The sequence below is a fragment of the Hemibagrus wyckioides genome, linkage group LG15, assembly GCF_019097595.1.
Source record: "Hemibagrus wyckioides isolate EC202008001 linkage group LG15, SWU_Hwy_1.0, whole genome shotgun sequence".
Classification (NCBI taxonomy): Eukaryota; Metazoa; Chordata; class Actinopteri; order Siluriformes; family Bagridae; genus Hemibagrus; species Hemibagrus wyckioides.
Window position 1 is genome coordinate 7874614 of NC_080724.1, and position 27332 is coordinate 7901945.

At 38.0% G+C, this 27332-nt stretch overlaps 2 protein-coding genes across 2 annotated transcripts in view; both read left to right on the forward strand.

Annotated features, from left to right (window-relative positions):
* si:dkey-151g10.3 (serine/threonine-protein kinase WNK3) overlaps positions 1-2382 on the forward strand; it is a 53352-nt gene extending 50970 nt beyond the window's left edge. Inside the window, exon 25 of the transcript XR_009206729.1 lies at positions 3-2382. The gene's annotated coding sequence lies outside the window, so the exon portion shown is untranslated. The remainder of the gene's footprint in view (positions 1-2) is intronic.
* Positions 2383-3430: 1048 nt separating this feature from the next.
* The window catches only part of erbb3b (erb-b2 receptor tyrosine kinase 3b), a 37269-nt gene continuing 13367 nt past the window's right edge, over positions 3431-27332 (forward strand). The window contains exons 1-11 of the mRNA XM_058409876.1: positions 3431-3983; positions 15298-15449; positions 15710-15890; positions 18546-18671; positions 18759-18821; positions 19768-19886; positions 21229-21370; positions 22364-22477; positions 22665-22788; positions 23352-23425; positions 24090-24180. Coding sequence (XP_058265859.1) covers positions 3917-3983; positions 15298-15449; positions 15710-15890; positions 18546-18671; positions 18759-18821; positions 19768-19886; positions 21229-21370; positions 22364-22477; positions 22665-22788; positions 23352-23425; positions 24090-24180 — 1253 coding nt within the window. The 5' untranslated portion in view covers positions 3431-3916. The remainder of the gene's footprint in view (positions 3984-15297; positions 15450-15709; positions 15891-18545; positions 18672-18758; positions 18822-19767; positions 19887-21228; positions 21371-22363; positions 22478-22664; positions 22789-23351; positions 23426-24089; positions 24181-27332) is intronic.

Consider the following 27332-nt stretch of genomic DNA (forward strand, 5'->3'; position numbering starts at 1 on the left):
AGCACTGCATGCTGAGAAATGTACAGTGGCCAGTTTGTTGGTTTCAGCCATGTTCTATCCCGGGTTCAGAAGTCAGCTCGGTTCTTGACAATGTGCTCATTGTGACTGACGGGTCTATATGCATCCATCAATGGGGGGATTTAGCAGTTAGACATGGCTGCAACACAATGATGCTCTTCACAGTGAACAAGAAAGCCATGCAGAAGCTCTGCAGCAAGCAGCGATTCACTGTACTCTCTATACGACGAGCTGCAGGGTCTCTTCTGTTTACCACTACAACTGGCTCCAACCGTACCTATTCCTATAGCATTTAAAGAAGGTTTCAATTGGTACCCATTGAAAGCATTTCAGTCTATTTTATGCAAGTTTCCTAAAACTAGCGTCCTAGCGTCATTATACGCACAATAATGCTAATAATATCTCCTTTCAGGGGCATTACCAGTACTAAGACTATTTTTTTGAGCCTCATTTACATTATGCACCACCGTTTCTTCAGTGCATACATAAACAGTTTCTAATAACCCTTTGTTCTTCATGGTCAACTGGACATTTGTAATTATTAACGCAAAGTCAGAGGAACACAACAATAAAGCTTGAAAACAACCTGGGGGGTATATTGTAAATGCTCTCAGCTTCTGTTTCATTGTTGTTTTTAATATTTTATAATGTATTAGCTAGCAATTCTTTACATATTTCCTTGCCACTTCAATTATAACTTCTTTTTAGTTCAGTGCCAGAACTAATGAACAGGCAATACATATAGGAAGACATAGGGGTTAAGACTAGCTTCTGTCCAGGCTGAAATATGTTTGCTTTGTATAGGAGGCAGCAGGTGAATGTGCACCTTGTATAATATGAATGTGTACACTCACCGTCCATAACGCCTGTACATTTATTCACTTATCTAATCAGCCAATCACGTGGCAGCAACGTAATGCATGAAATCTAGCTTTGGTTAATGTTCACATCAAACATCAATATAGTGAAAAAGTGTGATTGCTGTGAATTTAACCACGGCTACTCGCCAAACTACATGGATGATTAGATACGGCATGAATGTACAGTTGTACAAGTTTTCCTAATAAAGTGGACAGTGAGAGCATGTGTACAATTTTATTGTGTGTTTTATTTAGTGCCCATCAAAATCTTATCATTAGTGTGGCACTGAATTTATTCCAATTTCATTTTTAAAAAACTAGGCAAAGTTCTTATGAGCCAGATTCAGAAAAGCTATGATGATCTCTATCTAAAGAATTATTTTAAGCGCAATCCAAAAGTGTATTCAAAAAAAGGACAAAAGGTCATACACAATAGGCTGTTAGGACTTCAGAGTGAACTGGTATCATTCAAACAACAAAAAACAAAGGGTCAAACCACAGGCAAGGCGAATCTCAACAACATGGCTCATAGCGTAGAAGTCTAGAGCACTCTTAATGACAGGAAGACTAATGTGAGCTAATGTGTTTTATTAGCTCATGACCAGGAAGTGACCATAGAACTTTGAACTGTTGTGATGGTAAAATTAATATGGTCCTATTAATTAGAACCTTTTAACTAAAAAGCTTTAGAAACAAAATTAATATTGAAGAAGCAGTTTTTAGTTTAGTGCAGTGTAAAGTGTTTACTATGCCTGACCATCACACTACCAAAGTAAAAAAAAAAAAAAAAAAAAATCTGAGATGGAAATGGCAGTACTGTCAGTATGGTCTGTAGCTCTGTCAGGTCCTCAACTTCAGCTAGTGAGGTGTGCAGGTTTCTCCCTAATATTGGTGAATAGCTAGATACAAGTCGACGCTACTAGCTTATAAACATTTCATTAATATGGCAGGAGACCTACCTTTTTGCCAAGATTAATCAAGGAAATCACACTTTTCAAACTATTGTATACATCAAGATCCTTCTAATTAGTGAAGAACATGCTAATACCGCTTACACGGAGCTGTTTGGAGAGTAACAGGATCATGCTGCAGCTATTAAGGAGTGTTCTACTACCAGACTAGCAAACACACAACCATGGTCATGTTTATCGATGCTTATTAGCAGGGAAAACTCACATAGCAGTGGCTGTGTGTTTGTTTGCAACCTATGCAAAATTGGACAAATGAAAATACTGTCAACATCCAAATTTAATTTTAAGTATGTATGAACATGGGTTGATTTTATTTTTATGTTGTTGTTAATTGTTGGTGTTTTCTGTTGAATGAATGTGACGAAGCAGGGAAACCGTGAATGATCAAAATACCTGTATGTGTTGGAGTATAGAAGCTAACCTCGTATTTAATCTTGTATCAGTAAATCTGAAATAGCAAACAATGATAGCAATTATTATTCATATTCCCATCCAAACATACCTATTTAATGCACTGACTGATTTTAATTCATTTTCTTACTAAGAGTGTTATGTAAATAAATAAAAATACCATGTGCAACAGGTTTTCCGTTTGTGCAATCATTGTTTCTAAAAGAAAAAAAAGAAGTCAGTTCTTGACCCTCACCAGGAAGGTACTAAGGTGGATGGATGGATGGAAGGAAGGTACTAAGGTAGGTGGATGGATGGATGGATGGATTCAGTTGTATAGGATGCATTTGTATGTTGTAGTATATACACTGATTATCTCCTCATCATGGCACCTGTTTGTGGGTGGGATATATTAGGCAGCAAGTGATCATTTTGTCCTCAGAGTTGATGTGTTAGATGCAGGAAAAATGGCCAAGCGTAAGGATTTGCACGAGTTTGACAAGGGCCAAATTGTGATGGATACACAACTGGATCAGAGCATCTCCAAAACAGCAGCTCTTGTGAGGTGTTCCCAGTCTGCAGCGGTCAGTATCTATCAAAAGTGGTCCAAAGTAGGATGGCTCGTGAGATCCGATCTAACAGACGAGCAGTAGCTCAAATTGCTGAAGAAGTTAATGCTGGTTCTGATAGAAAGGTGTCAGAATACACAATGCATGATGGGTCAGGGCTGTTTGGGCAGCAAAAAGGGAACCAACACAATATTAGGCAGGTGGTCATAATGTTATTCCTGGTCATTACATACACACCTCTTCCAGTATGACCGTGATCCTGTACACAAGCATGATTTACTAAAGGTGGAGTAGAAGAACTCACGGGTCGTGCAAAGAGCCTTGACTTCAACCCATCAACACCTTTGGGATACACTGGAAAGTAACGCAGGTACCTGACCTCACTAATGCTCTTGTGGATGAATGACCACATGCTCCAAAACTCGAGTGGAGCTTATTAAAAAAAGCAAACGGGGAAAGCATGCGTTTTGGTTAGGTGTTCACTAAGATATGCTCATCTAGTGTAGTTCTGTTTTGACAAATGAATCTAGCACTCGGGACAGCTAATCAGTAGCCGCCGGTCGCGTGCACATTGCGCGCGGTTTGGATCTGGAGCGCGAGCGCAGTTTTGTGGTTGACATTGCGAGAGGGAGTGGTTACTGAGCGTCACACTCAGTCTGTCTCCGCTCCCAAATTCCCCAAACTGTCGCTGTCACAAAAACCTTAACGTCGTTTCGCAAACTGGCTCTGAGAGGGAGAAATGATAGTTCATAGTTTTACGTTTGTCTAGCCATGTCCAGCTCGTGCCGCCGGTCTCCCTGTACGGTTGTCAAGTCGAAATCGAAAGGTCGTCTACGCGCGCGTGGGGCATTTTAAAGTAGGATTAAATCAGATTACTTGTTTCGGATTTGTTAGGGGGATAACATCAATCAAACAGACCAGGAAAGCTTGTGGATATCATTCTGCTTCGGTGGATTTGGAACTTTACTTTTGGAGAGCAGGAGTTTCTTCAGCTTCTCCATCCGGGAAAAAAGGCACGTGAAGCACCTGGGCTGAAGAAGAGCTCGTGACAGTGAGTGAGTGAGTGAGAGAGCGCGCGCTCCCGCTATATGCTCCTTCACTGGACGAGATGCGACTGCAGGTGCTCGCGCTTCTCCTCCTTTCTCTGGAACGAGCTGTTGCTCAAACCCAAGAAGGTATGCAGTAATAAATCTCATTAAACAATTCAAGCTGGTCGAAACAGATGTCTCTTTTTGACCAAATAGGCAATGCATAAAACAATTACTTATCATCCGTGTCATCCGTTGCTGAACAAGGAACATTTATGTTTTGTAAATAAAGTTTACTGTTAATGAGTTTACAGCCGTTTTTATCTCAGCCTAATCAGTTGACCTCAATAGGAGCTTTGTTGGAAGGTTCATTGTTTGCTAGGTTAGAGCTCATCACCTTCTAGCACATGATTCAAAATATGAAGATGGGAGGATTTATGTTATGCAAAAGAAGCATACGTTTGTGGCTCTGTATTTCTGTATACACTCTGTGCATCTGTATAAACCAGATTTTATCCAAAGTGGAAATTAGGATTTGGGGTTTGTAGCAGTAGTTTTTACTCAAGAGACCTATTATATCGGTCCTGGGAATAAAACTTAGAACCATCTTGATGAAAATCATCAGGAGAAGCATCGATTGTCAAGCCAAACCATGGTTATAGATGCTGATGTAAAGAGATGAAACTGCTTATAGAAACTAGAGCAAGAGTCACATCTACACACTCCTAGACATACAAACACTCAGAGAGACACCGAGTTAAACACTAGGACGTGAGTAAATGTAATATTCTATAAAAACGTCAGCCTATGAGTTTAAAAATAACTTTTGGATGAGGAACACAGATCTACTGATCACTACTGACTACTGATTATATACCATGTACTTTTGATATGTCACATAACTAGTTGTATGCAGACAGGCGCATAAATATTTAGAGACTTACTGTTGTTATTGGAATTGTTGTCATATTTTTTATTTTGTCTGAACTAAAATTAAATACTGAATATTGGATATGTACTCAAAGCACAAAGTGCAGATTTTCAACTTTTATGTATAGGAAATTTAGCACTGGAAGACCATAGCCTCCTCAACAAGTGTCTAGGGGATGCCATTAACTACCGTAGTAAATGATGCAATCATGGGTATATTGTATTGTACATTATTATATGTGTATGTTCAGTAATACTGCTAACATGATTTCAATCATTCAGAAGCTTTTCAGTATCAGGCTTTCCATCAAATACCTTAATGGTGGCTACAGTGATATTTTCCCCCATACACTGGACACAAGAGTGTTATAGAATCAGGATTATGAAAGAAAACATATTTTGATCATGAACTTTAGCATATATTTTTTTTCCCCTGTTTTACCTGAGTAGGTGTGTCATGGTAGTCTAAGCACTGACTCACGGTCCAGAGAATCTGCAGAACATTTCGTACATACCTTCCTTTACTAAATTCTTAAGAAAAACAGGTTTCTATTCCTCTTTAAGGATTTCAGATAAGAAATTTGCACTCGGGTATATTATTTTTAATAATGCACAACAGATCAGTGATGATGTCAAACTGATGCAAAACACCATAATGCTTTTATATCTTTTTTTTTCCAGTTCCTTGTATTTAGAACGATATAACATCGTTTTTCCATATCAGCGAAAGTTCCTAGTTGAACCATTTTAGGAAACATTTGACTAACAAGAGAACCCTCCAGAAACAAGTTTTGAATAATTTTATTCTGGAAATTCCAGATAACTAACTCAAGACTGGTTTAAACAATGAAGCTTAACTTCCTCTGCTCTATTTATTGACAGAATTAGCCTGATACTCTTATTTAGGAATCTGTTTCAACACCAAGTGTGAACTTAACTCATTTTGTTTGAAGACTCATAATTTGCGTCAGCGGTACGAAGAGTGTGAGCAGACTAAAGCTGTAGGGTTCATTAGCAGAACCGCCCAGGAGTGAGTCACTTCTAGTGGATATATTGACAGCTTTGGAATGATTAACTCGGCCTCTCCTTAAGTGTTCCTCTCCTTTTGCACACAAAACCTTTTTTTTTTTCTTGAAGAACTTTGCCTCTTAGAATCCTGGTGGATATTAATGCGTCATAATCAGCGTTCCTGATTGTGCTAATATGTAACTTATTTTGCCAGGGGTTGCGGTGTGTCAGCAGGGTTGTAAACTGGTTCAGTATCAGAGCGAGGTGTAGGAATATATTGCCCCATCATAAAACTTTAATTAGATGTCGCACTCAAGATTATGGCACTAAAGTTCATTGGGTCTGTTTTATTGTGGTAAGGAGAGGTGGAGAGTGATAATCATTTCCCATCATTCAGAAGCGATGAATCCTTTAGGATGAACAAAGAACCATTTCCAGCATTATAACACAGGAGTCCAGTCCCTATGGTAGCATATGTTTGTTGTTAATGGTCTTATAGCAAGAATATCAGGTTGGGTCTAGTAACAACAAGCCAGAGTGACTGGACTTGTTTTGTAATTTTAAAGAAACTGTAAGTGAAATTGGATGGGTGGCAAAACATCAACAGTATTGCAACACAACTCCAGCAGCCCTGACTGGAGTCCTTGATACATACGTTCAAAGCTCAGCAGGAGAAATCCTCATCTTGTTTACATTCAGGGAGTGGGTAGACCACGTCACTCTCCATTCCATTTTGTCTCCACTCCTACTCAAATTTACATTGACTAGGTATTTCCAGTTACAGTGATTTTGATAAGAACCGGCTCAAGTTAATATATATTCAGGTTTTTAAAGGGTGGCTCAGCAGCAGGTGATTCAAGGAACAAAACATTAACACTATCATGGTCAATAATTCTTATGTGGAAAAAACTCTTCCTGTAATTTCTGCTAAATAATATATATATATATTTTTTTTGTAGACTTGTTTACACAGTGTCCTCTATAATTACACATGCTTTATAAAGTAATTGTGTACAAGAAATAAATCATAAACAAGGAAAAAATATTTATCTTTGTCCTAACAAAATGAAAATTTAATAATATGTTTTGTATCAATATTATAGAAAGAGTTTTGACGGTCCAAAATGAAATACAACACAATACATTTTTAATACCTAAAATGAAAGAAATATAGGAAGAGAAAATATAGGAAGAATTATTTATAGCTGTCTAGATCAGAACTAGACCGTAGAGACAGGTCCGTAAATATAGAGACGTTTCCAGTTTCTTGCTAATTGTAATTGATATTTTTTTGTTATTTCAGCTGTCTACCTGAATATACAGGAGCTGAAATTCAATAAAGAATATGCCCTCAAATTGACTTTCAGCTTTAATGTAAGGGGTGTAGGGATACCTTTTTATTGAACCAAAAATCATTGGACAAGCTCATAGATTCAATTGACATTTATACTTATTGATTGCAAATGACTGCATGATGTCTGGAACACATAGACATGACCAGACACAGGGTTTTTTCCACTACCTCTGGACAGATCAGACAAAGATAAACCTGTACTAGATTGAGCATCACAATCTAGTACAGGTTTATCTTTGTCTGATCTGTCCAGAGGCTGTTGTTCTAGACATTTTTTAGATGCTTTTGTTTTTACCAATGCTTTACATCTATTGCCAAACTCTCTGCATCTACTCTTGGGACATCTCTTGGTTGTTGACTTTGTTACGCCTACCTCCTTGACGCTGTTCTTGTGGGTTTTTTTTTTTTATGTTTATGAACTCCCTTTTGTCCCAAATGGTTGATTTGGCCCCACTTGCATCTTTTGTTAACGCTCTGATGATGGTGTTTTAATTTTTCAGCCTACTGAAGGCTAAAAAACAGGAACAGATTCTAAATGCAAATGCCACACTTGAAATCAACCCTTGACGTTTTATCTGTTCACTTGGAAATGAATTCCAGAAATAACTGCAGTGTACTTCAGTAATAATGGTAAATGCTGTAAAAGTTCGGCATAGTACACATATCTTCCAGTGAAGTAGAAGAAAAAACATGTCCTTTGTCAGGTTTGTTAGCATAAATAGTTGGCTAGCATTCAGCTGCTGTGTAGAACCACATATATACACACTGATATACACACACATATGTATATAATAGTGTATATTTAAGAGTTAAGGCTCTGGGTTACTGATCAGAAAATCTGGGTTCTAGCTCCAGCACCGCCAAACTGCCACTTATGGGCCTTTGATTAAGGCCCTTAACCCTTTCTGCTCCAGGGTGCTGTATCATGGAGCCAGACCTTGCATTTGACCCCAATCTTTTAAGCTGGGATATGCAAAAAAAAAAAAAAAAAAAAGATTTTTAGTGTACTGTAATGTATGTGACAAATAAAGGCTTCTTCTTAATTATACATATAGACTTATACATATTCCTTATATAGTTACTTGTCTTTTTAGTTTTCTGCTATAGTGAAAGGTGTGCTTTCCTTGTGGATGACCACATTACTTCAAGAACAACTTGCCCTACCGCTGTCTCGCACTTACTACATGAAATCCAAATGCCGTAGCTATTAGGCCTCATTTATCGAACCCACAGAAAACAAATTACTGTGTACGTGGTTTTATACTCAGCTGAATGCTAGCCAAACTAGATAACGAAAAAATGCTAGTTTAGGTTCTAGCTGCTGAGCCATATGCACACAAAGGCAAATTCCAAAACCAGAAAGCTGATCAGTAACTTTTAACCTGATATTTTTCTGCTGGATGGAAATAAAAACACAAGCAGCTAAAAATACCATTAAGAACAATCAGGGCCATAACATGAAGTTCCACACATCTAAAATTAGACTAATGAGCACACTATACAGTGTCATTCTCATCGTTCTATACAGTGAAGGGGATAGTGAAGGAGGGATATAAGAGCCTACGAATCGCATGGTTTAGTTGGATTCAAAATCAGCTGATTAAAAAAGCAGTGCCTTTCCTAAGAGGCTTTCTGAATCTTCAGATGAGCCTGAAGTCAAATATTTTGGTCATGCACATGACTGACTTATTTGACACAAAAGGAAACTGCAAGCAAGTAAGAGCACCTGATACCTCATAAAATATGTTGGATAAAACTTTCTGTCTGTTGGGCTGTAAAGGACCAGCAAATTTCAGCCCAAATCCTTGTCTCAGCCAGGAGGTTCAGACTTGGCCATAATTAGAGCTTTAACCATGATGATAAGGCAACCATACTTCCAAATCAACACAGTAATGCTTAAGGAAACAAAAAATCAGTGTTTTGCAATGACCATTTCAGTCTCCAGAATTAAACCCTACAGGAAAACCTGCTGTCTAAATTGAAGTAGGAAGTCCACATGCACAGACATAACAATATAAAGGAGCTTAAAATGCTTGGAACAAGATCCCTTTACATCTGACTCAAAAATTACATCTCTCTCTCTCTCTCTCTCTCTCTCTCTCTTTCTCTCCCTCTCTCAATCTCTCTCTCTCTCTCTCTCTCTCTCTCTCTCTCTCTCTCTGGGTCAAGTACCACAAAATTGTAAGGATGCCCATTACTTTTGTTTTGTTTTGGAGTTAAAAATAACACTGCTTCAAATTTGGGTGGAAAAAAAGTGTAATGTTCTAAACATATTACTTCTTGCATGTGTTATTTTTTAAGTAGCTTCTTTTATAAACAGAGGCAAGAAAGGATAGCACTTTATTAAATATTAATGCTAAAATGGTTGGCCTCAGAGTCTCAAAAGTTCTATGCGGCAATAGGAAGTTAAGTACAAATATTAAGTAAACAAATGCATAAATGCTTGTGTAAATATCTGTTGTTTGCTGTGCTCACCAGTTTTGCAGTTAATAACATTTGAGCAAGCAAGCAATAGAGATAATTAAATTGATCATTAGTTGTGTAGTCCTTTAACACAAAGGATCCAGGGCCCAGTGGGATATGAAAACTTCCTTCTGACATACCTGATTTATGAGATATTTATAAACCTCGGCATGACCCGAATAAGAGGTGAAAACCGTACCTATGCAGCAGGTAACCATTGACTAGATCTGAGAACCCTTCTTGCATATCCTCAGTAAATACTATTATTACCACCTAGCAGTGAATTAAAACATGTTTAAAGTAAAAAATGTAAAGGGGTCTAATTATCTCTTGTTTGCTTAAACAGACAGGCGAAAACTACCGTTTGAAGTCAGACTACTGATTATCATGTCGTGACGCGGATGAAAGGTTGCTTTCAGATTCCTTACATTCAGACTAGATTCCTGCATCGGGCTACGTTCCAATAATAGCTCCCCCGCAGAGTGATTCATGAGCTAGTGAATTATGGGCGTTGCAGACTTCAAGGCTTCTTAAGTGAAATATTAGAGTAGCCACTGCTATATGCAGGGACGGGAAGAAAGGCTGTAGTGTTGAGTATGAGTAGTGGGAGCATGGAGAGAGTGGACACTCATAGATAGTGTCCCTATCTCTTCCTGTCGCCCGGCCCTCCTCCCTCTGTTGATAGACTGCTCTGCTCACACTCGCCCTATTGTGCACTCCTATGATCTCAGCAGTGCTAATGCGGACACAGACACATGCACATGCATTCACACACACACCAATACCAGTACACATGAACAGAGTTCACATTTATAGCTTTGTGACAATCCTGAGCTTTGTTTATTAAGAATGTCTGTCTGAGGAAGCCGAGAGCCTCCGTCCTCCTTCAGACTGCCACATCACACCCTCTGATGTGTTTACAGGAAGCACAATATTTCATGGTCAATATTAATGTTCAAAATAACATAGGTAACATAATTTTTCATTGAATTATTCAGTACCTCTGACATTCAAAAATCTCTGATCATTAAAGAATAAGGACAGCTGTTAATGTGTGAAATGTGTGACCATATAATGAAATATGAATAACACTCTTAATAAATAATAATAATTCCTTGGATCCACAGATGAGGAAGGATCCTTGACTCTGAGGATGGGTTTTGTCCTGGCTCCGGTTATTAAATAAAGTGGGTCTGGGACACACCGTACAGTGTAGAACTGCTTGCTGATAGGGTGATATAATGAAAGTTTTGTGATAAATTTAGCCTCAGTACACTTTTTTGAGATATCCTGGATATTTTTTTTATTAATAAAATTTTTTTATTTTAATTTGTTTAATAATTATGAAGTGATTGGTAGCAGCTTTATCTTTAAAATTGCAAGTTTTAAAAATGAGAAGAAAAAAAAACACATTAATTGAACATTTAAAAAAATGTCAAAAATCCCTTTTTTTAACAAAAATACTCCCTCTTAAATATAAAACAAATACATATTTTAATGGTTTAATATTTTTGTCCTATCACTATCACAGAGATTATTATGAATTATTATTATGAATAATGGCAGACTGTTCTGCATAAACGTTTACTGATTAATGTTCCAGTAACTACGTTGTCTCAACTTCCCTCAGAACAGGGAAACTCTCGTGTTGTAATCACACGTATATGACAGGTGCATTGAATAAACATTAGGTTGGGAAATTTCTGGAATGTTCCAGTAAGTGCTGGGCTCTTAGCGTGATTTGTCTTTCCTTCTATGCTTGAAAGTTGTTAATCTAATCTAATCTAATGAATAGCGTTGTTTGCATACAAACAACCATCAGGAGGTATCTGTAGCCAATCAACAACATCTGATGTTATGAGTCGAGTACACTGGTTACTGATAATGGAAAAGTTAAATATTGTTGATTTATGGGTGAATAGAAATCTTGCCGTTACTGGGGTGATAGCTCTATTTGGGAATAATTCAGTCACTGTATAGAAGGATACAATATACTGCAGAATATATCTAATCATGTGCTCTATTTTTTCCATTCTCAGTAAATTTGTGCACCAGTAGAGCAGGAAACATTCTTCTTTGCAGCTTCCTACCGTGTCCCAGTGCACTTATCTTCTTGTTCTCGCTAATAAGCTCAGGACTGTCACATAGCTATTAATGTGCTAACGTGTGCTGCTAATGAGGTGTGTGTTTCTGCGCTGTTCTTTTGTAATGCCACACGGCACATCGATAGCATGATACGTAGTCATTAACACACAGTGCACGCTTACGAAGGCCCGTGTCACACGCCAACGCACTGTGGCACTCGCAAGGATTATGGTTGCACGGTTGAACCGTCTTTAAGCCGTCTAATGTTCTGGTGAGATGCAGAGAAAGAGAAAGAGAGAGACGGAGGGAAAGTGCGAGTGACAGTGTGTCTGCTTGTATCGTTCTTTGGTGTCTCAGTTTAGAGGGTGGTAAATTAGCACTAATTCTACCCTCAAGCCAGTGACCCTGCTGTGCTTCCATGGCAGATTGATGCTGTTTCTCGCCCTCCCTCTTCATTCGAATCCATAGCTCCGAGCACATTAAAAGCCCTTGTACTACCAGCATTAGCCTGTAGCGTTCCTGTGACCTCGTTCACCTTTGACCTCTCCTTCACCATGCATCCGACCTTGTGTCTGAGTGTGTGCCTGGATGTGCGTGCAGAGCCTCTGTGTTCATGTTGTCGGCTCTTTTATGATGCAGTTTCAGTAGAGGGGTATACAATTGGCCCTGTATTTCTGTTGAACATGCTGGAGATTTGTTATTTAGGAATCTCTGTGGTGCTTTCTATATTAAGGTGTATATAAATAAAAATCATAATGTTTAGGGATTGGGGATGGCTAAAATGATAATCACAATTATTTTGCTGAATATTGAAATCATAATTATATTAATAAATGTTTAGTCAATTTATGAAATGAGGTAAAACATGACAGGACATGATGTTGAAGGAAAACAATCAACTAAGGCATGTCATGCACTCAAAGCTAATGGCTGTTAACTCTACAAAGATGATTATTGTCTTCTCAGCATGCTCTGTTTTATCTGTAAAAATAAATTTGTTTCTTTTACATTTTTTTAAAGGTAATAAGACCAAAAATGTACAATTTGTTACGGAAAAACTATAAGAGGCAAAGTTTCACGTGGTGAAAATCTACAGCCTACTGAGTACATTGATTAGCATCACTGCTTAGACATTTTCCTTTGCGTAATAATTAACAATACCTTACATGTATATCTTTTACCTTATACCCTATACCTTACATATACACTGAATATTACTGCATGAAAACAGCCTTTCCTTTTAAAGTGTCTTGGTACATTATATAAATAATGTCTTAAAACTTGCAGTCAACTTACATCCCATAGATAGATAGATAGATAGATAGATAGATAGATAGATAGATAGATAGATAGATAGATAGATAGATAGATAGATAGATAGATAGATAGATAGATAGATGCCATCACAGTATGCAACAGGTTTAAATGTTTAAACAAGCTTGTGTTTCAAGGCACAAGAGTCAAAAATAAACTGATCTGCTCTGTACAAGATACAGCAAGTGCTACACTGAAACTGGGCCAAGGACCCACCAATATCACAGCCAGTAATGTTTAATTATACCATAACGATGGTGAATTCTCAAATTTGATAGTCAGATGGTGTCAATTAATTTCCTTTAACAGCAGCTCAGACAGTAGAGCCAGCTGCAAATCAAAGAATGTGTATAATTGTTAGTCAGAGTTAAAGCTGTACTTGTAAGCTTTCAGACAGGGAGCAGAGCTCTCACTTCCCAATTAGCTAGAGATATTATTTCGCCTACTGGTTACAAATGGAAACTACAAATGTTAATAGAGGTCCATTGGGGTGAGGATATCGTCTGCCCCATCCTCATTGTGGCGGTGGTGGTTTAAGTAGTTAGGAGTCTGGGTTGAGGATTGGGGTTCAAGCCCCAGCACCGCCATGCTCCAATGTTAGGCAATTGAGCTAGGCCCTTAACCCCCACCAAACACCACATACCTCCCTTATCTGCCACTGTGCTCTCACACCAACTTCCTCAGTTGGGACACACGAAGAAAAGACTTCCACTGTACTGTGTGGCTTCATGCCCTCAGTTCTCATTGAGAAAATACAACAGACAGGACAGGTCATGACTGGGAAGTCAGAATGGTTTAGTTTAAAATACTCAACAATCTTGTTTATTAGCAGAAAAAATAATATTCCATGCATTTTCACAATAAACCAAGCTTCAAGGTTTTTTATTTGTTATATACAGTATACAACTTGCAGTGGACCTGGTCTACTCTTCCTGGACTGTGCAAATTAATAAACTGAATAAAAAAAAGAATAGAAATAAGAAGAAAAAAGAAAAGTAAAATGTGTAAGTGCAGAGTCTATGAACCATTTCAATGTAAGACATCCATTGTAAGATATTGCCAAGATTGAGAGACAGAAAGGGCAATTATTGAATAATATATTTACATAAGAAATGTGGGAACCAAGTATTTCACACACGGAGAAAGGCTGGGAAAAATAAGAAACTGTTTTCTCTGGATCCCTTTTTCCAATGCTTAGGGTGTTTTTTGAGATTTGAGATTTTTTGAGAAATTTTGCTAAAAACCTGTCTACATTGGTTAATAATATTACCTCAAAAACGTTTATACAGAGTTTGGCGTAGTGTGTACTGTGTGCCTTGTGTTGTCATCTATCATCTGGCTATTACAGGGTTACTCTAAAAATTCACTAGATAGTAGCATATAGCAAACCTCAATTCTGATTACTCCTTGATTAAAACTATGCTCATGAGCCACTGCTTGTAATACATGTGCTTGTTTCATAGCCTTTCCACAACATTAAATGTAATAAAAAATTGATAAATGATGACGTCATTTAACAAATATAATATTGTTGACAATCGTTGACAACTTACCTAACTGAAAATCCTTGAGTAAATCTAATCTAGCATGCTAATGTAAGTGTGTAGAAAAACAAACTTGGCTAGCCAACCTAAAGATCCTTTGCATGTCACGACACAAATTAATATTTGGTACCGTTGTAAATTTTTCTAACAGTAACGTTTGATTAAGATTAAAATATGTGTATGCCACAGCGCTTGAAACTGATTGGACAGTTGAATGTGCATGATTTTCATTGAACAGTACAGGTATTACCTGAGTGGGTAAAAATTAATGTGTTTGTTCAAATACATTGTTGTTTCTATAGTAAAAGCTCCTACATATGGACCTACAGGCAGATGCTCTACAAAATCTACAACTAATAATAAACAGATTTAAAACGTGTTCTTGTGTAACAAGAAAATTCACGTGTTGAAGTGATGAAGTTTTTTCGTATGAGACATTACTTAACGTTTGTGTTAACATTATTTAACATTGTGTGTGTGTGTGTGTGTGTGTGTCCAATAAACAATGTCTCATTCATTCATTGTTTTCAGGTTGCTGTTTTATAAGTGCAATAACACACTCCAGAACATTCTGTTAACTGAAACTAATCCACACCAGCAGGGGGGCAGGTGATTAGTTGGTGGCTTGCGCCACACGCCGCACCACACCCCCTTGGTGTGCATTATTTTCATATAACATCAAAATCTGTCATGTGTTATGTGTTATTCTTTACTTATTGTGCAGGGCAAAATGATATGAATACCTTTTTTTCCTCTTTGCCAGTTTGCCCAGGAACCAAGAATGGCCTGAGTTTTACAGAAAGCTCTGTGCAGCACTACAATAACTTAAAGGAACGCTACAGTGGCTGTGAGATCATCATCGGCAACCTGGAAATCACCCTGATGGAGCGCGACTTCAACTTCACATTCCTTAGAGTAAGAGATCATAGTTTCCATATACATCATTTATTAGCACCTAGGATCATTTATTACACTGCTTTGATTGCAGAGATTGATGTTTAAATCCTTAGCACCAGCTAAATCTTTCATGATTGTAAGATTTTACCTACCATAACAACTCATATTTACCTTCAGGCAAAACAGTGAGTAATGTTTAATAGAATCTTAGTTTTAATAGCTGCTGCATTCCAGTGTGTTTCATCACGCCTCTTTTATTGTCTTGCCTCTGCCTGCAGACTGTTCGAGAAGTGACAGGCTACGTCCTCATCGCTACAAACCAGTTTCGCCGGCTTCCTTTGGAGCAGCTGCGCGTGATCCGTGGCAGCACGCTATATGATAAGGAATGGGCCCTCTCTGTCTTCCTCAACTTTGATGGCCAGTACGGACTGGTGGACCTGGGCCTCACTCGTCTCACAGGTTAGCACAACCGGAAAGGGGATAGACAGAGAAACAAGGATTTAGAAAGAAGGGTCAAGGGATAACACAATGAGTGAGAGCCTGGCTAGTTTGAAAAAGAAAATAAAAAGGAATTTTTGGAATAAAAGAAAATGTTCGATATCTTGAATATGTTAATGTTCAAGATTCTGCACTATTTCTAGGTCCCTACTTAACAAATGTATGAGATTCAACATGTCACCACCTTTGTACAAAAGCTCAGACTGTTCTCTCACCTAATCTCTTCAGTTGAAGCGTGTATTCAGTCAATGGATCACTGATGGATTTGATCTAAAAATGGATCATAACGTTTTGCACAAACTTGTTTGAGGAATGCCAGCTCGTTACTAATGCAGAAAGAGGAAAAGAGAAAAAAACAACATCTGAAATTCATATAAATATTTCAAATATACTACTCTGAAAGAAAAATTCCTATAGATTTAAAATGTCATCACATGACCTGGCCAGATAAGTCATGACATGACAGCAAAACCGTGGGAAGATTCTAGAACTATAGCATTACAGAGTTGAGAGGATGCTCTGGGTGTGTGTGTGTGTGTGTGTGTGTGTAGGTCTGTGTGTACATTTATGTTTGCATTGGTATTTTAAAACACATCATTCTTACCGAGCTCTTTAGACTTATTGCGTGTTCAGACTAGTCAGGACGAATGCATGGTAAAAAGATGTTAGTCTAGGATTTTAAAACAACCATGGCTTTTGGACTCTAGTCATTTCCAAGAAAATCAAGCTGATCATCTCACTTTCTTTCACTGCGAACTGGGTTACTGCAAATCCCTTAAATACCATGTGGGTATTTTTTTTTGTGTGTGTGTGTTGTTACAGCACAAAGTTGCTCAATTCACTATAGGCTTTATACTAGAGAGATTACTAACTATAACTCAGTCTCAGCCTGTCATATCCTCTTATTCTCATATCCTAGAGGTTTCCTTTCATGATTCACAAATTTCTGAACAGCCAGCAAAAACATACATCTACTACTATACTGAAAAGGAAATCCGTCATGATTGAACATTTGTGAACCATGTAAAGAAATCTGAATGATTTCATAGAATTAAATTTCTGAATCAAGGGTTCTGCTATTTAACAAATCACCATCTATTATTGTGTGCATGTTATACAGTACCATATGGCACCAGTTTTAGCAGTAATGTCACACAGTTGCCTCTTATAAACAGTTATCAGTGCCTGACATCTTGCTGGAGGGATTTTTCTCACTTGTCTTTACAAAACTTCACCAGCATTTCAGCAGGATTCAGGTCAGCGCTTTGTCTTGGCCATTCCACTACATGGATTCTTCATAAGCCATTCTTTAGTGGATTTACTTAAGTGTGTAGCATCCTTGTCCTGTGGAAAACCAACATTTGTGCCTAATTTGAGCTTTCAAACCCCCTGGTATTTCTTATCATTTGTGATTCCTCCAGTGATGTCAAGTTGCCTAGAGTCAGAGGAAGAAAAACTGCTCCATATCATGCTCCATGACAGTAGGGATAAGATTTTGTTGTTGGTAGACTGTGTTAGCTCTTTGCTAAACACAGGCTTCCTGATGTACCCAAAGAGCTGATGGTTGGACTTATCTGTCCAGAGAACTTTTCACGTTTGTCCAGCTAGTCTCTGGAAAACATCAAACAGGCAGCTTTGTTCAGGCTGCTTCTTGAAAACCCTTGCATACATTCAATTTCTGTTCTTCAGAGTACTTCTGAGTGTTGATCTACACTCTGTGGATAAGTATTTGGACACCTGACCATAACACTTATATGAGGGTCTTCCCAAAACTTGTCTTTAATGTTGCTAGAACTGAACCCTGTGCCCCTGTGCGCAAAGTGAGGTCCAGAAAGAGATGCTTAACTACAGTAAGGTTGGTGTGGAAGACCTTGAGTGGCCTGCACAGATCCCAGTCCTCAATCCTACTGGATTTTGCACCAGGCCTTCTTGCTGAACATCATTGCCCAACCTCTTGTACTTTAATTACTGAATCACAGCCATGGTTGAAAATCTAATGGAGAGCCTTCTCAGAAGAATGGAAGCTATTTTAGCACAGAGGGGGCTAGGTATGCTTGTAGATCTCATTTATAATTCTCCTGGAAGAAATTTTAGAAGAGATTTTTGGCAGGGTTAGTTATTTTGAATGCCTTCCACTTGTATACTGTTTGTCTTATGGTGGACTTATGCAGGCTAAACATTTTATACATGCTTTTATAAGCAGACCTTGTATCCAGATTGATAAACATCCACTACCTTTTTCCTCAGCTGCTCCCTCATTTCCTAAGTATGAGGCATGATGCTAGACTTGTAGGACGAGTAACTGAGCTGCTTTCTTGCAATTAGTTGTACCTGTTCCTGAACATATCTGTTTCCTTAGTCCTATTTTAACTCGATGTAATTAATAAAACTAAGCTTCACTTCTTATTGCAACTATAAAATTTCTGTATACCGAATGTATTATGGACATTATCTCTGAAAGCACTACAGTTGTTAGGTCTTCACACATTATTTCAATTTGTACTAGAATTACAATAGTACTATAGTAAATTCCATTGAGTTAAGACTCCAATTTTAAAACCCTTGATGACCAAAACAACTGCTGTGTGTTTGTGTGTGTGCGTGTGTACACTACAGAGATCCTGGATGGAGGGGTGCAGATTGTTAATAATAAATACCTGAGCTATGCTCCCTGGATCAACTGGCAGGACATTGTGAGAGACAGCAGTGCTCTCATCGACATCAGTGACAATGGTCAAAAAGGTGGGTGTGTCTGAGAATGACATCATTGACGTTATTCTTCTGTCGGTTTGTCCACACATATTGAAGCTTTGTGCTTTTTGTTTACAGCGTCGTGTCATCCTGACTGTGGTGGTTACTGCTGGGGTCCAAATAAGGATCAGTGTCAGATCTGTGAGTAGATTAGCTGTTAAACCTTTACAACTATAAATATACATGATAATGACCTAAATATAGCAATCAGAGTTCACATTACTGAAGCCACTAGTACGGTGGGACATATTGCTGGTGGAAGGACCACCAAAAACATACAGCACTGTGCAAAGACATGCTGTATAGCAAAGGTGTCTTCAAAAAATTAATGAAATTAAATATTTCTACATGATAATACTGATGATAATGATAATACTATTAACAGCAGTAAACAGTAGTAAAAGTCCAACAAACATGGTCTCCAATATACTACAAGCTTTCTTTTGCACTCTTAAATGAGATCTAGTCAAAATATGAGTTTTCTGTCTTACTTAACTCAAATTGATCACATATCTATGCCAGCATGACTAAATTATCTTAAAGTCAAATATCTTTGCTCAAAATTCTGTTCAATTTCATGTAACTTCTAAAGCAACAACGTAAACCTTTATTGCTGAAATGCAAATAATATTATGACCTAACTACAAGTTTTTATTTACTTAACTGAAATTCATTAAATAAGTCCAAGCTAGCATGCTAATGTAGTTAGCTAACATAGCTCGTTAGCTTAGCTAAAGATCCTTTGTGTGTCACCACACATAATTACTATAAGTTCCCTTTTACCATGTGACTTCTGATGTAAACAAAGTCAAACATTTTATATTCATATACTTATGTATGTTTGCAAGAAATGCTATACACCTTTTTGTCACAGTAGCTTTTTCAGTGTGCATGTAATCAACTGTCCACGTCAAGAAGTATGGGCCTATGATGGCAAAATAATATTGAACACTCCATAATTTAACTATTATAAATTGAATGTATGTAGTAATTTGGACACATATTATTATCAGTACGGATTAAAGATATTTTACATGCTGTATAATATAGTTTCTGCACCTCTAACCTTCTGCTCTGTGTGTGTCAGTGACTAAGACTGTGTGTGCGCCGCAGTGTCACGGCCGCTGTTTCGGTCCCAGTCCTCAGCACTGTTGTAACACTGAATGCGCAGGAGGCTGTACAGGGCCCAAGGAAACCGACTGCTTTGTAAGTGTCATCTTATCAGATTTCTGTCTTAGAGTTTCTGCATAAGGCAGTCTTAAACTAAATAGTTACATTTCATCGCAGCATACTTTGATGCCAGTCTGAAGGTTTAAATCTGTTTCACATGCTTAAAGAATGAAAGGGTGACTGACAGACAGAAAGACTGGTAGAAAGAAAGATGACAAATGGAGTGATACAAGTTGAAAGTCAGATGGAGTGGCACAAGTGGATAGCTGGAAAGAGAGTGTTATTAGTAGAAAGACAGAAGGAGTAAAAGTGTGATACAAGTAGATTTATAGATAGAAAGGATGGAGAGAGAGAGAGAGAGAGAGAGAGAGCGTGTTACTGGTAGATAAGGATAAAGTTGATAATGAGATTGATGGATAGAGTGTGTGGCATTGATAGAGAGATAGATGAAGTGAGAGTCTCTGTTAGAACGAGACTCTTAAGTAAGGTCAGGTGTGTGTGTGTGTGTGTGTGAGAGAGAGAGAGAGAGAGAGAGAGAGAGAGAGAGAAAGATTTGACAGTTGGATCAATAAATATTCCGAACCAGGGCACTGAACATCCCGTCAGTGTAAGTCTATGACAGTTTTTGGAATATTCAATCATCCACTACAAAAAAACTGTAGGTCTGATTAGTTAGAGAAAATAAAGTTTGATCAGTCTGAATTTGAAGAACTATAACAGTCAGAAGTTATCAATGGATGTCATTGGGAGTTTTGGCCAATTTGAGCTTCCATAGTGGGAAAACCTAAATAAGACAGAAAAGTCATAGCAGCCAAAACAGGTCTATGGCATGTTTGGTGCATGTAGTTGAAAGCTATAGGAGAAGTAGCATCGAGAGATTTTAGAAGAAGAAAAAGGTGATGCTTGAACAATAAAACAAACTGTTCATAATTATTATAATTATATAATGCATGCTACTACCAAAAGAGTATACATAGCCTGTGTGTGCACAAGATCACACCCTATTTAAAGATCAAGAGAGAGATTTGTAATAGGTGCTCTCATATATTTGGTGTTGAGTCTGTTTGAATCACTCTCTAAAGTCAACAACAATCGCACTCCTGTACAGACCAAATCAGTCGATCCGTGAGCATCTGAGTGGAGTGGTCTCGGTCGGCAAGCAGAAATGTGATGATTTTTATTTGATTTCTATGTGATTTAATCCTGTGCCTTTTTGTTAACTGTTTTCTGTGCCCTATACACTCCTCGATGTTTTGTTTTTTTAGCTTGCTTATTTATATGCAATTTTAAATGCAATTATATGCAATAGACCTGTCAAAAGTAGAAAATACTATAACCACAGAATGGCCTGAATTTACTTGTCATTTCTTTGCTACAGGCATGCCAGCACGTGAGCCATTTGGGAGCATGTGTGCCTCACTGTCCACAGTCACACATCTACAACAAGCACACTTTCCAGCTAGAACCCAATCCAGATGCTATGTACCAGTACGGTTCAATCTGTTTGCAAAAATGCCCCAGTGAGTACAGAGATTAAAGTAACATAAACTAAAAAAAACTAGTATGTTTCATTGTGGGCCCTGAAATCCTTTAGTATGCTGTTACACTTGTGCTGTAGAATGAGGCTATCTAGAGAGAACGTTACCTCTAGTGTGTCTAACGAGAGATGTGTCTTAACAGATAGGGAATGAAGTTTAATTTATCTTATTTATCTTACAGGAGAGTGACAAATCATTCCAGTGTTGCTGTTTGAGGAACTGATGAGACTAAATGATAGATGGATGGATGGATGGATGGATGGATGGATGGATGGATGGATGGATGGATGGATGGATGGATGGATGGATGGATGGATGGATGGATGGATGGATGGATGGATGGATAGATAGATAGATAGATAGATAGATAGATAGATAGATAGATAGATACTTTATTCATCCCAAAGGGAAATTCACAGCAATTCAAATGAAATATTGAAATATTAAGTGCATGTTACAATAACAAAATAGTAATAAAACGCCACATTATTCATGTATTGGGTAATTATTGAATTATTTATTGATCTTTTCTACCCATTAAAACACAAGATTTAGTGATTAAAAGTTTTTTTTTCTTAACATCTGAATGATGCACAAATAGGCCACCATTGCACACTTCACATCTTTTCTGGTGTTGCTTATAACTTTTTCACAAATTTGATGTTATTTTATTTGATCATTTGATATTTAAGTGTAGGTAGCTTCCATTTTCATCAGAACTATTTCAGTCTGATCGTAGATTCCAAAATAACTGTTCAGGTTGCAATTCGATTCAAATATTTGTTTACATGTGCATTTTTCCTGTTTTTGGGATTATTTCAGATCATTTCAGATTTTTATTCAGCTCGAGCTCAATCAGGTTCGATTATTGAGTTGCATCTACTGACTGTCACCTCATTCACACATCAATCTCTATCTCTGTTTCTCTTTGTCACTCTTTCTGTTTCTCTGCCTCTGTCTCTCTCACAAACACAGCTCACTTTGTAGTGGATGGCAGTGCGTGTGTAAGTGCCTGTCCTCCTGATAAAATGGAAGTCGAGAAGAATGACACGAAGCACTGTGAGCCATGCAATGGACTCTGCCCAAAAGGTGAAACACACTTTACACACAGTTACATATAAGATTTTGAACATAGCTGTTCAGACATATTCATCAGCAGGTAAATGTCATGTACTGTATTAAACATGATAGACACGTTCATAGAACAGCAGTTTTCTTTCTTTCTTTCTTCCTTCCTTCCTTCCTTCCTTCCTCTCTCTCTGCCTCTCTCTCTCAGTGTGTGAAGGCACAGATCCCAGTAAGAGCAACAGACAGACAGTGGACTCCAGTAACATTGACAGTTTCATCAACTGCACAAAGATTCAGGGCAGCCTACATTTTCTTGTCATGGGTATTAATGGGTGAGCCTTTCTGTCTGCTTATATATTGTCTTCATTTTCTTATATATTTTTATATTCTGTTTTTATTAAAAATAGAGCTTTTCTGTCATACATAGCACTGAATATATCTGAGACATGTTACACCAGAATAGTGCTTATGTTTAAGGTGGATTTTATTTTTTTTCTTTTAAAGCTTTCACGCTGAAATGAATTCCTTATGGAAAAATGGACTTAAGTTTAGGTTTATTTTTAAGGTTTATGCGTTCTTTTAAGAAACTAAAGAAGCTGAGATTTGAGTGAATAATTGAACGCTTTACAGGCAAGTGGTATTGCAGTGCACAATAAAAGAGCCAGTCATGTTCTAGTATGCACTTTATGAGTTTATGAGAGGAAGTGGGTGGGCACAGGAAGAACTGGGGTCATTTTCATTTTACATATTTATAGAAGATGGGATTTTCTAGAATAGGGTGAGTGAGATACATGGTATATACATTAACACTTACTTAAAATCAGTTACATAATCCTTAAATTACTCAAAATACTCATTAAAGGTCGCATATCGATCATGTGTATATCTTTTTCAGGGATGTCTATAATAAGATACCTCCTCTAGACCCAGTGAAACTCCGAGTCTTCAGCACCGTAAGAGAAATAACAGGTAATATTGCATTATTTGTGCTTCAGTACTGTAATCTGTTTGTAATTGTACTATTCTATTATGTTGTACAGTATAAGATGAGTCAGAAGAAGTGAAGCAACAAAGTGCAATTGCTTTATTACTGTCTGTTTATTACAGTATGTCTATTCATTACGTTTTCAAACATTGTGTCAATACATTTCTCTATAATTATATATTTGCAAAGTGATAAGGTGACATTTTAGTATCAGACAGCTTCCGATCTAATTTCCTGACAAATCCAAACTGTAACAGATGTGACAGCAAGAATCAGACCTACAGTAAAACCAACTAATGAAATATATCTACTGCTATAAAAAATATTGGTATTTAAGCGTTCAGCTAGTTTGCATTCCCAGTTATCATCATGCACTAATAGTTTCAATTAAAGAATAAAAAGTCTGTGATTTGAAGATAAATGGCTGAAGGTCATTTTCATTTTTCTTTTAGTATTACTTTTATAGTTTTATTACTTTGCATTTATACCTTTCTGCTTTAACTTGTGTGGAAAATTCGTACTCCAACCTTTATTTATTTATTATTTCTGAATAATTAAAGTAACGAATTTAACTATTTTCACGGTTGAATACAGTCATTCATAATGATAATCTGATTTTTTTCTTTTCCATGATTTTGTGTACTGTAGGAATTTTGAATATTCAGTCATGGCCTGGAGAGCTGAAGGATTTATCAGTATTCTCCAATCTTACCACTATACGTGGAAGGTCTCTTCAACTGTAAGTGTGTGTATTTCTGTTTGTGCGAGTTTCGGTCTGTTTCTAGCATCAGCAGTTTTCAAGTCTAACTGCCATCTGTGTGTCTGGCTGCGAGCTAATGCTGTTAAACTACATCCGTGTTATGCTAGCAGTGTGTCACTGTCAGTGCATGCATCTCATCTGTGTTCTTATTTTTTGTATGTATTTGTGTGTGTGTGTGTGCGCATCCCTCCACCTCACCCCACCATACCCACTTACCCTAACTGTGTACCCGCAGCAACAGAAAGAGGTACGTAAGCCAAGTCAACTGCTCTAAACCCTCTAAACTGCATGGCTTCCTAGGAAATCTGCCTCTTTCTTTATCACTTTCTTTTCATCTCCCAAACACACACCATTTCGCACACTGGTGTCATTTTCCTCTTTGGGTGTCACATTATGACTGCGATGTGAAAATGGAGCTAAATGCCTTTGATGAGTTGCAAAATATGGCTGATAAGATGTTGGGGAAGACAATTGGATTTGTAGGCCAAATTTTGTAGCTTTCAGGAGCCTGTGCAGTGAAGTGCATGTGTGGTTACGTTTCTACACGATTTCCATCACTCCGACTGAATTCATTTCCATTTCAACTTTTGAACTGTTTATATGTTCCCTAGACATGGTGATCTGTTCCAGAACCCAGTTTGAATGTAATCAGAAACATATTTACGTGTACACAAAGACCAGCATTCAGTGCAAAAAAGTGTTACCATGGCAATGAGAAAAGTATAGGATGTAGGTAATGTTCTCTAAATTAAAAAAAAATAAAAGTCTGTGTTAAAAGAAAATTGATAGCAATCTCAAAATCTTCACTGAAAGTGGGAAGATTTGTGGCCCACATCATTCCACATTGAAATACACTATATTGCCAAAAGTATTCGCTCACCTGCCTTGACTCGCATATGAACTTAAGTGACATCCCATTCCTAATCCATAGGGTTCAATATGACATCGGTCCACCCTTTGCAGCTATAACAGCTTCAACTCTTCTGGGAAGGCTGTCCACAAGGTTTAGGAGTGTGTTTATGGGAATTTTTGACCATTCTTCCAGAAGCGCATTTGTGAGGTCACACACTGATGTTGGACGAGAAGGCCTGGCTCTCAGTCTCCGCTCTAATTCATCCCAAAGGTGTTCTATCGGGTTGAGGTCAGGACTCTGTGCAGGCCAGTCAAGTTCATCCACACCAGACTCTGTCATCCATGTCTTTATGGACCTTGCTTTGTGCACTGGTGCACAGTCATGTTGGAAGAGGAAGGGGCCAGCTCCAAACTGTTCCCACAAAGTTGGGAGCATGGAATTGTCCAAAATGTCTTGGTATGCTGAAGCATTCAGAGTTCCTTTCACTGGAACTAAGGGGCCAAGCCCAGCTCCTGAAAAACAACCCCACACCATAATCCCCCCTCCACCAAACTTTACACTTGGCACAATGCAGTCAGACAAGTACCATTCTCCTGGCAACCGCCAAACCCAGACTCGTCCATCAGATTGCCAGATGGAGAAGCGCGATTCATCACTCCAGAGAATGCGTCTCCACTGCTCTAGAGTCCAGTGGCGGCGTGCTTTACACCACTGCATCCGACGCTTTGCATTGCACTTGGTGATGTATGGCTTGGATGCAGCTGCTCGGCCATGGAAACCCATTCCATGAAGCTCTCTGCGCACTGTTCTTGAGCTAATCTGAAGGCCACATGAAGTTTGGAGGTCTGTAGCGATTGACTCTGCAGAAAGTTGGCGACCTCTTCACACTATGAGCCTCAGCATCCGCTGACCCCGCTCCGTCAGTTTACGTGGCCTACCACTTCGTGGCTGAGTTGCTGTCGTTCCCAAACACTTACACGTTCTTATAATACAGCTGACAGTTGACTGTGGAATATTTAGGAGCGAGGAAATTTCACAACTGGATTTGTTGCACAGGTGGCATCCTATCACAGTTCCACGCTGGAATTCACTGAGCTCCTGAGAGCGACCCATTCTTTCACAAATGTTTGTAAAAACAGTCTGCATGCCTAGGTGCTTGATTTTATACACCTGTGGCCATGGAAGTGATTGGAACACCTGATTCTGATTATTTGGATGGGTGAGCGAATACTTTTGGCAATATAGTGTATGTGTGACGGATTGAATTCTGGCCAACAGCCACAAATAACGAAAAAGAAAGTTATTAGGAACTTGAGCTTAGTAACTGAGATGAAATTATCAAAACGTCCATGATGTCACATTTGCATCCTCATAACACAGAAAGCACTTATACACTCTATGTTTAAATAGCTTAATATACACAAGTACAAAATATATACAATATGTGCTTTTTAAGGACAAGGTCTGTAGCTTAAATCAGTGCGCATGTATTCAAACATTCATTTATTATCATAAATCAGGATGTTTTGATGCTATGAAGCAAGACACTGAGAGACATTGTTCAGACCTAATGCTAGAAATGCACAAAAATACTTTGCAATGAGAGAATGAAACTGCAGGGTTTACACAAGGCACTCGATGTATAATATTGGGAATTGCTGACAGCCATTATGATATTTTGCATCTGTTAGGTGTAATGATTTAAATGTCTGTCAAAAAAACACAGAAAAATAATGTCATAATGCTTGTTTCCTTCCTTGTATTATAAATTAATTACACTACTGCACTATACTATACACATTTTATTTATACACTTTATTTAAATATTATAATGAGCTTAGGTACAGGTAATAACTCATGTTTATTTACAGTTCTGACAGTTTTTCATTCCTAACCTTGTAAATGGGGAATGATGCCCAAAAAAACCCCACTAATGATAGCTAATGTTAGCTACAGCCGACTCCTAACCAGCTTCCAGCTGGCCACACCCCCTAACCACAATCGGACCCTTGCCCCAGAGCCACAGGTGATCAAGCAACAATAATCAAAGGGAACAAGAGAATGATGACATGTTATACACAATCTCACAAGTCTAGTATAAACATACAAACTAATTATGGGCTTAACATGGAAAAGATGGACACAGCCGGGTAACAGACCAATGACAGGACAGGGTGGAGACAGGACAAGAACGAAAACAAAGGCGCACCGTAAACAAAAGAGCATGCATCCGAAACAAAATGGCAGAGGGGGAGGAATTCGTTACAAATACGAGGCT